The 16783-nt window shown below is 38.9% G+C and overlaps 2 protein-coding genes across 5 annotated transcripts; one reads left to right on the top strand and one right to left on the bottom strand.

Moving 5' to 3' along the window:
- The first annotated feature begins 398 nt into the window (after positions 1–398).
- LOC137710442 (putative serine/threonine protein kinase IREH1) lies at positions 399–9061 on the top strand. Of its 4 annotated transcripts, none has more exons than XM_068449465.2 (17): positions 399–1414; positions 2008–2072; positions 2191–2373; positions 2466–3842; positions 4263–4435; positions 4643–4880; positions 5313–5405; positions 5489–5629; positions 5723–5815; positions 6238–6442; positions 6842–6927; positions 7067–7152; positions 7674–7725; positions 7828–7884; positions 7993–8166; positions 8283–8360; positions 8581–9061. In XM_068449465.2, the coding sequence occupies exons 1-17, from the start codon at positions 709–711 to the stop codon at positions 8662–8664; spliced, it is 3891 nt and encodes a 1296-aa protein (XP_068305566.1). In that variant the 5' UTR covers positions 399–708; the 3' UTR covers positions 8665–9061. The 4 variants fall into 4 exon arrangements, 2 of the variants coding, with proteins under 2 accessions (XP_068305566.1, XP_068305565.1); XM_068449464.2 differs by having other exon boundaries at positions 2008–2078; XR_015963297.1 differs by having other exon boundaries at positions 512–1414; positions 6238–6469.
- Positions 9062–10706: 1645 nt separating this feature from the next.
- On the bottom strand, positions 10707–13912 carry LOC137710677 (putative inactive receptor kinase At1g48480). Its single transcript, XM_068449774.2, has 2 exons — positions 12164–13912; positions 10707–11531 (listed from the first exon to the last, which is right to left on the bottom strand). Exons 1-2 carry the CDS (start codon positions 13509–13511, stop codon positions 10912–10914), a joined length of 1968 nt encoding a protein of 655 aa, XP_068305875.1. The 5' UTR covers positions 13512–13912; the 3' UTR covers positions 10707–10911.
- Between the last annotated feature and the right edge of the window lie 2871 nt (positions 13913–16783).

Genomic DNA, 16783 nt, shown 5'->3' with positions numbered 1-16783 from the left:
TTTTTTCCCCTTCCCTTCCAATTTAAGTTTTAATGCATGTGACCCTTTATAAGTTTTTTACTCTTATAAAAAAAAATACAAAACATGGTAACATAACATTCCCTCTAAAAAAATTTAAAAAGGTCCATTCACAAAATTCCTATAAAGTCTTAAAACGTTATATTTCATTTATTGTTTCTTTTGTTTTTAACTCGAGCAAATAGTCTTGCGAAAACTAATTAAAGTATAAGAAGATATTTGATTTTTTAAGTTTTACATGAGCGATAATGAACCGAAATTTAGACTTAAAATCTCAACTGCAAAAATAAATGTTTTGATATAAACGTCATGTAACGTTACAAAAGGGGTTCATTCAAAACACAAACGTATATAGGTACAAAATTAGAAATATAGATTTCAAACGTAGAAAACTGTTTTAATAAAGTTCGAAATCGAGATTTGGGAAAAATGATTTAGACGAGGAGACCGCTATATCCACGCCTTTGGACTCGAAGACTCACATTCTTCTCACATTCTTCTCTCTTTCTTCTGCAGCACCCTTCTTTCTCTCTCTACATTCAAACCATCGACTGATCGACACATCCATTTCCCGAACTTCCAACCAACTCCACCCTCTCTCTCTCTCTCTCTCTCTCTGGAAAGCAGCCCTATGCTTCCACGCTAGGGCTGCTTCGATTTCGGAAGCCGTAGAAAAATATCCACACAGTAATGGTGTTCAAGGCCAGGTTCTTCTCCTCCAAGAAGTCCGACTCCTCCAACAGCCCCGATGGCTCCAATAATAGTCCGCGATCTCTGGGTTCCAACTCCCCTATCCGATCCGATAAGAAGAAGCCCAAATCCTCGTCCAAAGACGACTCGCCGGGCCCGAGTACCAGTTCTGGCGGCGGCGGCTTCAGTCGGCGGAGTCTAGTCAAAGACTTGTCAAAGAAGAAGGATGTGAAGGGGAAAGAGAGCCCAGCTCAGCTGAAGACGCCGGCGAAGTCCGCGAGCTCGACTGGCGCGACTCCCAAGAAGTCGTCTGCGTCCACAACGGGGGTGGCGGAGTCTGCGGCGTCGGTTTCTCCCATTCTGGCGTCGTCGCTGGGGTTGAATAGGATAAAGACGAGATCGGGGCCGTTACCGCAGGAGAGCTTTTTCGGGTTTAGGGGCGACAAAGGGTCGGCGCTGGGCTCGAGTAATTTGTCTAGGCCGGGCGTCGGCGGCGATCGTTTAGGGTCGGGCAGTGGGGGCAAGAAGAAGGAGGCTGCGAGTCAGACTAGGATTGGGTTCAATGAAAATGTGGTAAGTGGGAATTGGGCTGATAATGGCAGCAATTCTGATGCTGCATCAACTGGTAGCTTGCCTTCGAGAGACCAGAGCCCGAACGTGGTGGCGCCATCGCGGTTGCTCAACGGGGAATCGTCGGCAGAAGCTGGTACAATTTTGAGCAATTATGCAATGCAGGGTTTTTTTTTTTTTTTTTTTTTTTTTAAAGTTGTGCTAGTTTAGTTTATGCTGTAAGTACTGGGTTATGGTTAAAGATTTAGCCTTTAGGTCGTGTTTTGAGCTTAGAACTTAGGAGTCACTTGGTTTTGAAATCACTCCAGTAGGTTGTAGGCATTACCGCAAAAGTGACTTGGACTCCAACTAAAACGATTAAATGTTTCTACATTTGTAAAAGGCATCGATTTCGAATAATCTGTAGAGCAATGCAAGCTTTATCTTTTGATGAGTGCAATGGTATGATGGGTGGATGTGGCTCTGTTGACGTGGGTTTCCCCGTCTGCTACATGAATCTAGCTTAATGGTAGTACTCCACCCATCACTTGGTGTACACTTAGGAAAACATGGACGACAAGTGTGGTGGTGCGTAGTGACTTAATCAAGCTTCATGAGTTGATACTAGAACACCTTTGCTCTTTTATGCAAATTACTGGATTTTTGTACACTTTCATTTTTCTATGATGAGTGGGATGCCTGTTGTGTTTCCCCTCTAATGGCTTTTGATACCTCCATCATCCTTAACAGGGAGAAACATATCATCTTGGGGTCACTCTGGCGGCTTAAGAAGTTCGGATGTATGTACACCAGAGGTGCGGGTACAATTATTTTATTTATTGTCTCCACATATTTATTTCTTATGTCTAACGGTTTCCCTGTTCTATTATTTCTTGTCATAATGTGTTTGCGATTGATATTTTTCTTTAATAGACTGCATATGATTGTGAAAATCCTAAGGAGTCTGAGTCTCCCCGTTTTCAAGCTATACTCCGCTTAACGAGTGCACCAAGAAAGAGGTTTCCTGCTGATATAAAAAGTTTTTCCCACGAACTGAATTCAAAAGGTGTAAGACCTTTCCCATTTTGGAAGCCTCGAGGCTTGAACAACCTGGAGGTACGTATGTCTTCCTTTTATACGACAGTTTTTAGTAGATAAATTTGAACTAGGAAATTTTACCTGCTTGGAATAATGCTTCTGATATGCAGGAAATCTTGGTTGCTATTAGGGCAAAGTTTGACAAAGCAAAGGAAGAAGTGAACTCTGATCTGGCTATATTTGCAGCAGATTTAGTTGGAATTCTTGAAAAGGATGCAGATAATCATCCAGAGTGGCAGGAAACACTTGAGGATTTGCTGGTTTTGGCTCGAAGTTGTGCAATGACATCATCTGGAGAGTTTTGGCTTCAGTGTGAGGGCATAGTTCAGGAATTGGATGATAGACGTCAAGAACTTCCTCCGGGGGTGCTGAAGCAGCTTCACACTCGAATGCTTTTCATACTCACAAGGTGTACTAGGTTGCTGCAATTCCATAAGGAAACTGGATTGGCTGAGGATGAACAAGTTTTCCAGCTTCGTCAATCAAGAGTTCTGCGTTTCTCTGATAAAAGAATTCCTCCAAGTTTGGCAAAGGATCCAAAGAGTTTAAGTGTTGCAAAAGCCTCTAAAGCAGCTTCAGCTAGGAAATTTTACAGTCAGGAGCAACATGGCTTGGAATGGAAGAGAGACCATGTTATACAACTGGGAAATTTGTTCACACCTCCTGTTGATCAACCCTCTAAGAATTTGGAGTCTCCTGCTGGTAGGGACCGGATGACATCATGGAAGAAATTCCCATCTCCGGTTGCAAAAAGCATGAAAGAAGCTACTGAATTTAAGGAGCAGAGTGATTCTAAGGTTGAACATTTGAAAGGTTCAGACAACAAGAGAGGGACTTCTGACATCGATCCTACTTCTGTTAAGCCTCCTGAGCCTTCTGGCAAGGGTTCTCATGAACGTTCTTCCAAGCACCAGCACAAACCTTCTTGGGGTTGGGGAAATCAACAAAATGTATCTGACGATAGTTCTATAATATGTCGCATCTGTGAGGAGGAGGTTCCAACTGCAAATGTGGAAGACCATTCAAGAATTTGTGCAATTGCTGATCGATGTGATCAGAAAGGTATAAGTGTGAATGAACGTCTTGTCATAATTTCTGAAACCCTTGAAAAACTGATGGAGTCCTTTGCTCAAAAGGATATCCAGCATGGTGTAGGAAGTCCAGACATTGTGAAAGCATCTAGTTCAAGCGTGACAGAAGAATCAGAGGTTTTATCTCCAAAACTTTGTGACTGGTCCCACAGAGGCTCAGAGGACATGCTTGATTGTTTTCCTGAAGCTGATAATTCATCTTTTATGGATGACCTGAAAGGTCTACCTTCCATGTCATGTAGAACTCGTTTTGGTCCAAAGTCTGATCAAGGAATGACAACATCATCTGCAGGCAGCATGACTCCTAGGTCTCCCTTATTGACCCCAAGTGGCAGTCAAATTGACTTGCTCCTCGCAGGCAAGGCTTCTTTCTCTGAGCAAGACGATATACCTCAGGTATCTTATTAATCTGTTTGATTTTACAAATACTTCTTTGCTCTGGGAGTTGCCCAGGCACATGCTTGTGATGCTTGGGATGCAATTGTACGGCATTTGAATATCAATTTACAACATGAACTATAATCTTTGTCAAATACAAAATGCAATGGAAAGAACTTGCTGTTCTCTCCAAGTCCTTAAGTTTTCTTATTAAATGAAAATTGTTACCTCAAGTACTGTGCACCTCCTCCAGATTATGAGTGTTTGCACATGCTGAAGTGGGAATATATATGTTATTCAAACTTTCAAAGTAGCATGAATTTGATTTAATTTTAGTATGCGTTTTGCTGGCCTTGGTGCTGTGCTTACTGGTACCGAACTTTATATCAAAGTTTTATTTTTCATGCTATCAAAGCTAACTCCATTTGAATGATACAGATGAATGAACTTTCTGATATTGCTCGGTGCGTAGCAAATACACCTTTGGATGATGATCGCTCTATGCCATATCTACTGACTTGTCTTGAAGACTTGAGAGTTGTTATAGACCGCAGAAAGTTTGATGCACTTACCGTGGAAACATTTGGGGCACGCATTGAGAAGCTGATTCGGTGGGTACTTGCTGCTATTTTTCTTGGCTTTTACAAGCTTGAAGCCTTCAACTAAAGTGTTCATTAATATACCTTGAACTATGGTATCTACATTTCTCATGAAATGTATTAGTAAACAATTCATTGAGTAATCATCATAGCTACATGTAACCTTCTCAGTTCCTTTTTTAAGTTCCATTTTACAATATCCTAACGTTGATTTTCCAGGGAGAAGTATTTGCAACTTTGTGAGTTAGTGGATGATGAGAAGGTTGATTTAGCAACTACCGTAATTGATGAAGAAGCTCCTTTAGAAGATGACGTGGTTCGTACAAGCCCTATACCTTTTTCCAAGGACCGAACATCTATAGATGATTTTGAAATTATCAAACCAATAAGTCGTGGGGCATTTGGACGAGTTTTCTTAGCTAAAAAGAGAACAACGGGGGATCTTTTTGCGATTAAGGTACCACATAATTGGACATGTAATTTCTTGCTAACTGTATTGCGCCATGTCACCCTTAGTTGTTTAAGCGTACTGTTGTCCTTGATATACTTTTCTGTACATTATTGTGTTGTTTTTTTCGTTGATTTATTCATGTTATAGCCGGTCTTCTGTGTGCTTTTATTTATTGGGATAGCTTCTTCATCTCTATCTTTATTTTTATTTTTAATTTGACCGTGGAAACTTTTGGCATAATCAATTTAATGGTTTTTAAGTACCATAATTGATGAAAATGATGCTACTTTGGATGACATCTAGCCTGTCTAGTCTATAAAATTTAGTGTTTCCATCTCCACAAACACCCCGAAAATAAAGAAAATAATGTTTTGGTTTTGTCCTGTTGTTGAGCATGAAGAGGATTTGCTCATTCTTATTTTGTATCATTTGTAACAGGTTCTTAAAAAGGCTGATATGATCCGGAAGAATGCTGTTGAAAGTATATTAGCAGAACGTGACATCTTGATTTCAGTCCGCAATCCTTTTGTGGTGAGCAGGTGTTCTAGTAAAGCGTTTTACCTTGCATTGAGAAACATTTAGTTTCATTCTAACACAAATTTGAACTGTATCAGGTTCGCTTCTTCTATTCTTTTACTTGTCGTGAAAACTTGTATCTTGTGATGGAGTATTTGAATGGAGGAGATCTATACTCATTGTTGAGGAATTTAGGCTGCTTGGATGAGGAGGTTGCTCGTATATATATAGCAGAAGTGGTATGGGCTTGCAACTTGTTCAGAACTATTTTGCTGCATACTTTTTGCTAGTTTATAATCTGAGGTCCTGTTTATCTATATTTGATTTTGCAGGTTCTTGCTTTAGAATATTTACATTCACTTCGTGTGGTTCATCGTGATTTGAAGCCTGACAATTTGTTAATTGCTCATGACGGCCATGTTAAGGTACGTACATACTGATTTTATCTTTATTAGTTTTGTTGCGTTTCAGTGTCAATATAGTAGTGGTTATATTATCGTTTAGTTTTTCAGTTGAAGCTGGATGGTGAAATTTGAAAAACCATCTCTACTAGAGGTCGTGATGGTAACTTGGTTTAGCTTTAGTTGGATGCTTATTTTTGTTTAAGATAAATGAAACACTTTGTATTAATTTCAATTATTTCACATTATATTATGGAGCACGAGCACTCATGTAGGCACATCCGAAGATTGCTTTCAATCTATTTCTTTCTTAAATAAAAATTTCAGTAGTTTGTGCCTTGTGGGTTGGAAAGAATTCATTTTTGTGTAGCAGTTAATTGGGAGTTATAGATGGTTGTCACTTCTTTCACCACCCAATTTTAACCTTTTGTGTTTCATCTGAGCAGTTGACAGACTTTGGGCTTTCGAAGGTTGGTCTCATCAACAGCACTGATGATTTATCTGGTCCAGCAGTTAGTAGCACATCCCTTCTAGGGGAAGATGAACCCGAATCATCTCTCTCCGAGCATCAACGAGAAAGCCGAAAGAAACGTTCTGCTGTCGGTACACCTGACTATTTGGCACCAGAGATACTTTTGGGAACAGGACATGGTTCGTATAGTCTTTTCTAAGTTTAAGGTGCTATTATTTCCTTTATTTTGTTTTAAAACTCTCCAACCTTAGGTTAAGCTTCAACATCAAGAAAGAAATACTAATTATTCAGTAATGTTCAACTATGGGCTAAAATGGTTTAATCATTATTCATTGGTACTGTTTAGTCTTTCATGGAAGCTGAAACAATGTTTAAGGGCAACCAACCATAATGCTCTTGTTTTCCCTGATTTTCCCCACACATTTAGCTGTTCTCTTATTTGGTTGATCACTATTTAAGTCTTTAAGGGCGCAACCATTGTGCTTTCGTGTTTTTACCAAATAGCTTTCTGTTCTGTTATTGGTTGATCAGTTAACCGTTGTAAGATTAACAACTTGCTGCTGTTTTATGGTCCACAGGTGCAACTGCAGATTGGTGGTCTGTTGGTGTCATTTTATTTGAATTGATTGTTGGAATTCCACCCTTCAATGCGGAGCACCCTCAGGTTAATACGTTGCCTCTAAAATATGTTATAATACATAGGCTTGGTGTTTACTTTGTTTACAACAAAAATTGTTTGTGATTTCATAGTTTGTTTGAGTTCTAAATCGCTTATTTTAACCATTTTCTTCTTTTTCTTGTAGACTATATTTGATAATATTCTCAACCGTAATATACCTTGGCCTGGGGTTGGTGAGATGAGTCCTGAAGCACGGGATCTTATTGATCAGTAAGTGAAGCATTAGCAATCTTTTTATGCAACGTTATTGCTTTCAAAGATATATTCTGTCATTGCATTGCTTAGGTGGAAATATTTGTTTCTGTTGAAGTTAGAATCTCCATGAAGTTGACCATTAGTCAGTTTGTGTGGAGATCAAGGGATGTATCGGACTAGAATTAAAACCTGTCAATTAGCCAATTGGTTGCTCTGTTTTGGTCTAGTTTTGAGATACTCATGTTAATATTCTTAAACTTCTCCGTACTTTTACTTCAAGTTATGAACCCATCACTTATGGTTTCAGTTAGCAGAAACTCTGTTCTCATTTTGCAAATTAGCCTAAATGTAGAATACCAATTTGTATCAAATTTGTTAAATTGTTCTATGAATCTGTAAAACTGATCTTAGATTTTGACTGAATTTGTGTTCCTGTTTAAGGTTCAGCATGTTCAAACATGTATATATGCTGATGTCGAGTGATAGTATGTAGTTGTGATGTTTGTTTAGTTGATGCTGATACAAATAGTTTCTAGGTTATTGACAGAAGATCCTAATCAAAGACTTGGAGCTCGAGGAGCATCAGAGGTATTTGTTAGTTTAGTTTCTTATTCTTTATCATTATTTTTTAGGGCGTGATCTTTCAAACTTCTTCAATAAACTTAATAGAATTGCAACTTTGTGATACAGGTGAAGCAGCATCCATTCTTTAAAGATATCAACTGGGACACACTTGCCAGGCAAAAGGTGCGCTGCAAGATATTCATAAATCATAAACATGTAGATCAGATTTTTCATCTTCGGTTAGGTTGGCACCACCGCACCACTCCCTTATGACTTTTCCATTTCTTGCAGGCTGCTTTTGTTCCCTCTTCAGAGAGTGCATTAGATACCAGTTACTTCACCAGTCGTTACTCATGGAATCCTTCAGATGAACACGTATATCAACCTAGTGACATGGATGATTCCAGTGATTCTGATAGCTTAAGTGGCAGCAGCAGTTGCTTGAGCAACCGTCATGAGGAAGTGGTACATTAGTTCAAAAAACAAGCGCTTTTAACTACTGATGCGAATATATTTTGTATTTGCCGTATTTCCATATAATTTGCAGCACTGACATGATCTTGGGCAACGTTCATTGACAGGGTGATGAATGTGGGGGTCTGACAGAGTTCGAGTCTGGCTCTTCCATCAATTACTCTTTCAGCAATTTCTCATTTAAGGTATTTCTTAACTTACAAGGCTGTCGTTTCTTTTATTATCTCTAAAATGACCACTCAAGGTGCGTATACTGTAATTGGTCGTGAGTTTGCCTTCATGAATAGCGAGTTGGATGCCATGTTCGATAGATTTCCACTGTGAATGTTGTTGGGCTGTATTTCAATATAATTTTCGCCTTTTCCTAATATATGATCTTACTATTTTCTTATGATCGTGGTCCAGAATCTCTCCCAGCTTGCATCAATCAACTATGATCTGCTTTCAAAGGGTTTTAAGGATGATCCGTCACTGAATCCCAGCACGTAGCAAGTTGCTCCCGGTTGTCAAAAGCCGGGATTAGGGTTCTAGCACTTAAATGATTTGGGCTTGTTTTTTGGGGCCTAACACCTCATCGGTGTTTGTATACCCTGTACATATGATCTCCGATTGGTTTTTTTCTTTTTCTTTTATAGTATGTGCAGTTGAGCAATTTGAGTGATGAATTTGCACCTGCCGAAACTGGTTCGGAATGTGCTCTTTGCTCTTATAGGTAACTTCTCCGCCGCAGGGGCGGCAATTTTACGGTCGAGTAGTCTTTTGTATCTTAAGGAATTTGATGTATCCCAATTCATATCCCCTGTGCTGGTTGAGCTTGAGTATTTTTGTCACCGGTCTGTTGGTTTTCGCCATGGCAATGTGAAAACACATCCCTTTCTGTTCCAAATTGCCTTGCATCTTGTTTTACTCAATTTTTTGACCTGATGTTCGATCGTTGTATAAAATCTTTGGAACTCGTCTTTCGAAAATCTTTCTTGCTTCACACGCTAAACATATGATGGATGTTTCCCAGTTATAACTCATTCAATGCAGCATAAAACTCTCCAAAACTAACTCAAAATCGTTACTCTTCGTGATTTACCACTTTTTTGTGCCCTATATGTAATTTTTATGAAACTTGGATGTGGGTGTTTGAAGGTTATTTCGAAAATTTAGTCAAATTGACCACCTATCTAATATCTAACTAGCTCTTGGCTCCTTAGCACTCGCTTGCGTGTGTGCCATATCAATTAGTAACATGTACCATTTAAGCTGAATTCGTGTTTTGAATTTAACTGTGTTCAGAATCGAATATATCATATTTGCTCTTAATGCAAGATTCAAAACCAAATAGATGAATAGGTATTTCCGTAAAAGAGTTGTCTTGAAGGTCTTATTGATAACTATTACTACGTGGATGCAAATTTCTTAAGACAAAACATCAAAAATGTGTATTAACTTATTACACATAGGTTATTAATTGTCAAAATTGGGAATAAAGTTTTGTTACATAGACAAACACCTAAAACTTTGGTGTCCTTTCTGGTCCAGAAGTTACCGTTACGATTTTTCATTTTTTATTTATTTTCTTTTAAAATACGAGGATGGGACAGCACAAGCCCGGGACAAAAATATCCCATACCGAAAAAACCAAAATTTTGTTGTCTTTTTTTTTTTTTTTTTTTTTTTTTTTTTAACAAGCGATATTAGCTATATCAAGAGGAATTAGGACGGGCGTAGCTTCATAATGTGATAGCAATAATATAGATCAAATTCACCTTTTACAAGAATCGAACCTAACAACTTTCACTTACAAGTGACATTTTAACAAACGATATTAGCTACATCAAGAGGAATTAGGGCGGGCTTAGTCTTGTAATGTGCTAGCAATAATATAGTTCAAATTCACCTTCTGCGAGAATTGAACCTAACACTTTTCACTGATCGTAGTACTAAATGTCACATCCAACAAAATTAAGCATATTTTTTAAATAAATTCTGTTATAGTTTGCTTTGGATGCCAACTCCCAACAAAATTAACCATACCGAGGACCACTGCATCACTGTCTGCTCTCTTTTTACACTTCTTTCCCCCTTCACGGACCCTCCACTTCAACTGCAATAGTTTGGTCCACCACCAAGCTTTCAATCGTTACCACAAAACCTCAATAGGAACCGAACGTGACTGTAATGGTATCTCATGTCATTTACGCATTGTTATAAAGCTTTCTTCATCCTCATCTTCGTCAACAACCATCAAGTTACTTTCCCTCTTTCCCGAATTCAAATTTGTTATATCATCCCACATGAGCGGGGAATTCTTGCAAAACCAGATCACGTGATAAAAGAGATACTAAAATATCCTCGGTCGTATGGTAGAATTTCAACAGATGAGAAACAGAAATTGGAAAATGACCAACGCAGGTTTGCTTAATTTCACAAAACTTTGACCAAACTATGGATAGACATGAAGCAACCAACACATCTTAATTTCGAGTAGCTAAAGAGTCGTAATAATAACAACAAATAAAGGAATAAAGGCAAAGGCAAAGGCAAAGGCAAAAGCGGAAGTGATAATTACAGAAAAGAAAACCATCATCCAACAACAACAAATGGAACAGATCTCCACCCCAAAAGGGCAGTTAGAAAAACTAGAGCAATGGGGAACAAAAGGGTGAATAAAAATTACAGCAAGGAATTTCCCTGCAAATCCATGAGGGAAGATGGTCGAGGTGCCGTTGCCCTGAGCAACCCAACTCATCGAGAAGACACATCGTCTAAATCATGGACAACCTCGGGCTGCTCATCTTGCAAGCTAGAACGACGTAGCTCCTCAATGCGCCTTGTCACTTCGGAGATTGAAGGGCGTTTGTCAGGGTACTGGGCTGAACAATCTATTGCAAGTTGCAAGAGCTGAACCATCTCCTCCTCTACATTCTGGTACCTGAGGAGCTCAAGATCGAAAACCTCTGAAGTCCACTCCTCTTTGACTATGGACTGAACCCATCTTGGGAGGTCAACTCCTTCCTCATTCAAGAGGGCATGCGTTGGGGGCTTCCCGGTGAGTAGCTCCAGGAGCAACACCCCAAAGCTATAAACATCGGCCTTTTGGGATACCTTGCGAGGATCAGTAACCTCCGGTGCCCGGTAGCCAGCAACTCGGTTGGGAGTGGATGAGGGGCCAACAAGGTGCGCTAGGCCAAAATCAGAAACCCGAGCTTCATAGGACTTTGTGAGCAGGATGTTGGAAGACTTTATGTTTCCGTGGGAGACAGTATGACCTTGAGAGTGTAGGTATTCAATTCCACGGGCAGCTCCAAGGGCAATGCCGGACCTGATTTCCCAATTCAATGGAGTCCTACCTGCTCCTTTGTTTCCTGTAGATTAAAGATAGAACACAAGATGGCAGTAAAGATAAAGCTCTTCTATATTATTCTACCATTGAAAGTACGCATTGCCTCGACATTGCTGAAAAGATGGAAGTTGAAAACTTATTGATGTCACACTTTGAAGAAAACTCAAATGGGAATACTGAACCAAAGATCCATGAAACGGATTTGAAATCATCGCAAACTCCAGATAATTGTTGCATATATATAAGAATATACAGACAGCATAACTGTTAAATCAGGTAAAACAAAGTACCAACACAACTGAAATAAGCAGCATTGTATAAAACTCGGTTGTATCAATGCTAACAGCGGAAACAAGCACACAAAAATAATTAACACGGTGTTTGTGGAGACGCAAAATTTTGTACACCAAATCCTCAAACACAACTCAAAGAAACCAATAACTTCTAATCATCCAGATCAAAAATTGGAAAAGAAAGGGCGAAAAGATTGAAGCAAACATCCCGAACTAGAGGAACTGATGAGGTATCAGAAAAAAATCATATCCATCATCGGAAAATTTCCAGCACAGAAATAAAGTAACAACAATCGAACCGAAAAGGCAGAGCAATGTGTGAACAAAAAAAGCAAGCAATCAAATAGCAAGAAACACTGACCATGCAAAAGTGCAGATAAGCTTCCCATAGGCATGTAATCATAGACAAGAAGCTTCTCATCTCTGCTGAAATAATATGCCCTCAGAGGCACCAAATTCTCATGATCCTTCGCTCCCACAGCCTCAATCTTTTCCTTAAACTCGCTCTCCGAAATCGTCACGTCCTTCAGCCTCTTCACAGCCACCACAGTCCCAGCCTCCAGAACCGCTTTGTACGCTGTCCCGAAAGTCCCCTTCCCCAAAACCTCCGCCGAAGCTCTCAACAGGTCCTCCAGATCAAACACCCTCGCCGCATTGCCAAAAAACGCCAGCTTTTTAGCACCACTAGCGCCACCGGCTTCACTTTTGCCATTCCCCACCATCGCCGCGGAGGCAGCATCCGCCACCGAATGCCCATTTCCATATCCTCCATTCTCAGCCTCCGCAGGCAGCTTCTCGCCAGGAATCTCGACTTCCCGGTGCTTCACGGTGGCAATGTCGACGGAGCTCGTCTTCTTGCTCTTCTTCTTTCGGCAGAAAAGGATCAAAAGCATAACAATCACGAAAAAAGCCAGCACAGATCCGATCACAATACCGGCAATAGCACCACCGGAAAGCTTTCTCTTTTTGTGGTGGTCATTGATGTTTATATCTCCTCCTATGGCAGGCTTGGCAGCTCCGCCACCGTCTCCAGGACAAGCAGCAAGGGGACGCCCGCATAGAGAATTACCCTGAAACGAGCTCGAAGAGTAAGACTGCAACTGTTTTGGAACAGACCCGTTTAGCAAATTGTTGGATACATTGAACTGGTCGAGATTGGGCAGCTTCAGCTCCGGGATCGCCCCCGAAAGCTTGTTGCTTTCGAGATACAAAGTCCTGAGCCTGGTGAGATTGTTGAAACCCAGAGAGATCTCACCGGAAAAATTGTTGGAGGCCAAGTTCAGCCGGACCAAGTCGTGCAGACTGAACACAAACTCCGGGATTTCGCCGGAGAAAAGATTGCCCTGCAAGTAAAGGTTACGAAGAGTAACGCAGGCAGAGAGATCTGAAGGCAGAGGACCTCTTAAAGCGTTGAGACGGAGACTGAGAGTGCGGAGACTAGTCAGATTTCCGAAAATGCCACTGGGGATTATGCCGGAGAGAGCCACGCCGGGAAGACGAAGCACCGTGACGCGGTTATTCTCACAGTTGACGCCTGCCCACAAACATGGGCTGGTCTGGCTCACATCCCAGAGCAGAGTTCGGCCGCCGACGGCGGAGCGCAGGGCTAGCAGAGCGGCGCGGTCAGAAGCCAGATCTGGTCTTGCAATGGGGAGCAAAACCAGCAGGGAGAAGAGGAAAAGGGACAGCCTTTGGCTTGGGGAATGCATTTTGGTGGAAACCAAGATGGTGTTTTTGGTGAATTGGGTAGGGGGTGTGGATTTCTGGGGTTTCAAAGTTCATACATTGTTTTGGTTTATGGGTCTCAGAGGAGGAGAGAGAGAGGAGAGAGTGCTATGGGAGCTGCATTTCCTCTTTTCTTTTTGGCCCTTTTTGTTGGCCTTCTGGTTTCCCTTGAGGAGAGAGAGAGAAGAGAGAGAGAGAGAGAGAGAGAGAGAGATAGTACAGGCTGTGAGGTAGATACTAAAATATGGAAAGAAAAAAGTAAAGCAGAGAGAGTAAGAAACCCTAGCTGTATGCAGTGACAGTGAGGAAGAGGGAGGAGTGGGGAAAACTTTTATTTTTTTAAATTATTAATTTTTTAACATATAAATTTTACCATTAATATAATAACACGTAATGAATCACTGAATAACATTTAAAAAGCTCTCGGGAAGAGTGGAAACCTGGCGGGTGGTAGTCAACTGTCATTTACTATTTTACCTTTGCTTTTTTGTCTTTTTCTTCTTCATTTTTCCTTTTTTTTACTGGATAATTTTTTAATATTTTTCTTTGTTTTTTTCTCCCCGTATTTTGATTTTAGATGTGTGACAGTTAGATAGGTTTGTTTGTTTTCTGATATTTTGTTATTATTTATTTAAGAAATTGGCTTTTTGTGTATTTGGATTTTTTTTTCTATGGTAGATGGTATTGAGATCAAATTGCCAAATTTTCCCTGAGCTTATCTATATTCCCCTTCAATTGTTTTAACATTTTTGCGAGTGTGACTTCAATACTACGGGTAATAAGATAATCATCTGTAACCCTTTTTTGTATATAAGAAAGAGTAATGCTATCTACATATTGATTTTTACTTCTAACATATCTTTTTTAATTTTTGATCATCTGATCAAATAATAAATTAAAGAAGATTGATAATAAAAAATTAACAAAAGTGTATGAAAGATAAAAATTAATACGCGAATATCACTTTTCAGAAAGAAAAAAAACTACTACATCATTTTGTTTTGGTCTACGAGGCTTCAACAATATGTCATCAGCCAAGACATCTAAATAAGATTGAACAAAGCCCAAATTAAAAAGATGAGTTGGAGATATCTTTTAGCTACAAATCTGGCTTTATGTCGTGAAATGGATCCATTGACATTCTTGTTTAATTTAAAAAGGAAATGAATGTTAAAAAAGAAATGCCTCTTTTTAGATATATCAGCCTTAGATCTTGTCACCATGATAGGATAAGATGAGGAGTATGTCGAAATAAAAGTTGATAAGGAGATTTCATACCAATGTTTCCGGAAGACATTCTAGTAATCAATAAGTTCGCTGTGGAACATGCATGGTACCAAAATTTGAGTGCTAACAAAGTTGTAGGCAACAAGTTCATTCTAGTTTTCATAAGATGACGATGTTTTCTTTTAGTTATCTTATTTTGTTGTCGAGTGTATAGCGATAACCAGAAATGGCAACATGTGGGCTAGGCCTTCATACATTAGAGTGCACCTTATGAAAGGGCTCACTAGCTCTATTAGGCTATTAGCAGAAGGAAATGGTAAACGAGACATTTTACCATGTAAAATATATCAACTAATAAATATAATTTCTGATTTTAAACAAAATTATCAAAATAATTTCCAATAGTTCCTTTTGGTGAGGAAAAAAATAAAGAAACGAAGTTCTTTCGGACTTATACCCCGTTGTCAGTTAAAAAAAAAAATTTCTTTCAGGCTTATGCCTAGTTGTTAATAAAAAAAAAAGAATTGTTATTAGCACTTCAAAAATCTTATTCTACACTCCAAACTTTCTATATTTGGAAAGAAAAACACTTATGAGAAGTGTAGAATGAGATTTTTTGAGTGTCAATAACATTTAAAAAAAAAAAACAAATTTGTAATGATTAAAAGGGCAGGCCAAGTGGATTTTTTTTGGGGATTTTGAAATGATTTTGTCCTTTTTTGGGGTTAGAAAATAGATATAATATGAGTGCACTTTTAAGATCCATATGGCGATTTGCATTTTAATCACAATGGCCTAATTATTCAGTCCATTAACGTCTTGGCACAATTAAGCTGTTATTATCAGGGTGGCATTGAACAACTTGCAAATTCAATTCAACAGAAAAACCAGCATACCCACTTAGAAATGCAAAACACTCAATTAGTTTTCTTCTCCAATGTCAGCAAGTGGATGAAATTATCGAATAATGCTTGGCTGCTGAAAGAATAGTAGCATGTTATGTTGGACTTAATTGAAAATTGATACGTGTTCATTTGTTTGGAGTGAAATTGTTTCCCGTTTTTAATTTTTTAATTGTTTAGGCACTTGTTCATTTCAGTAGGATTTGTTGCTTTTTTTTTTCAGCAACCAAGCATTATTCTAAATTATCCTCAGTTTATTGATATAACTCATTTCTGCATTCATTTTAGTACCCAGTTGTAATTTATTTGTAAAAGAGATGTTTTGGATTTTCCGATTGTTAAGCATACGAGTAATAACAAATATGTACGTTTTTTATTTAAATATGAAAGAAATACATTACAAAGAGGCAGCCCCTTTAAGAAAAGAGATTCTTAAGATTAGATGTGGGACCCATTCTATATTGAACTTCAATGATTCTAATCTTCTATTTTATAAGTCTTGATTCATAGATCATCTTTGCAAAAATTCAATTTAATTCGAAACCAATTGCCTGTTTAATCATCACAATGAAGTTTCATTGTTTCTTATAGAATAAAGTGTTAGTCAATTTCTTTGAACTCAATTAAATGTCTCAAATATTTCCGATTTGACAAATATTTCCGATTTGACAAATATTTTGTAAGGATGATAAAAAAGGTACAACTTAAAAAATAGACGATTTGGATAGTAGAAATTCGATGTGGTGTGAGCCCCATAATCCCCATCCAGAAAAAAAAAATAGAAATCATTTTCCTTAAAATCTCCTACAAAGAGAACCCCGAGCAACTAAAATTACAAAAATCTCAAAGCCAAGCTAATTTCACCTCAATATGTAAGTCCTTTTTCTTTTCTTTTTTTGGAAGATAGGATAATATATAACCAGGGCAAAGATGCCAAACTACAACAAAAACCCACAACGAGGCAAGCAACCAAAACAAACCCGGAAGTGCAAGGGGAAGAAGAAACCCGACACTAAAAGGAAACAACTAGCGTCACCCATTGTACAACCGAACAAACTTAATGTGGGCAAGGTAGTCAATCATTGTTTAGTACATGAACAAGTGAAGATGGGGGTCATTCGACCCAA

This window comes from Pyrus communis, chromosome 6 (genome assembly GCF_041283825.1).
Source record: "Pyrus communis isolate YQ-2024b chromosome 6, ASM4128382v1, whole genome shotgun sequence".
NCBI lineage: Eukaryota > Viridiplantae > Streptophyta > Magnoliopsida > Rosales > Rosaceae > Pyrus > Pyrus communis.
This window is presented reverse-complemented; position numbering and strand designations above follow the sequence as displayed.

Bases quoted from the DNA above. Each gene is read 5' to 3' on its own strand.
- LOC137710442 (XM_068449464.2), top strand. From the start codon at position 709: ATGGTGTTCAAGGCCAGGTTCTTCTCCTCCAAGAAGTCCGACTCCTCC. The intron at 2,079-2,190 runs GTACAATTATTT...TTTCTTTAATAG, and splicing joins TATGTACACCAGAGGTGCGG to ACTGCATATGATTGTGAAAA. The intron at 5,630-5,722 runs GTATGGGCTTGC...TTGATTTTGCAG, and splicing joins GTATATATATAGCAGAAGTG to GTTCTTGCTTTAGAATATTT.
- LOC137710677 (XM_068449774.2), bottom strand. From the start codon at position 13,511: ATGCATTCCCCAAGCCAAAGGCTGTCCCTTTTCCTCTTCTCCCTGCTG. The intron at 11,532-12,163 runs GTCAGTGTTTCT...TTTAATCTACAG, and splicing joins CTTATCTGCACTTTTGCATG to GAAACAAAGGAGCAGGTAGG.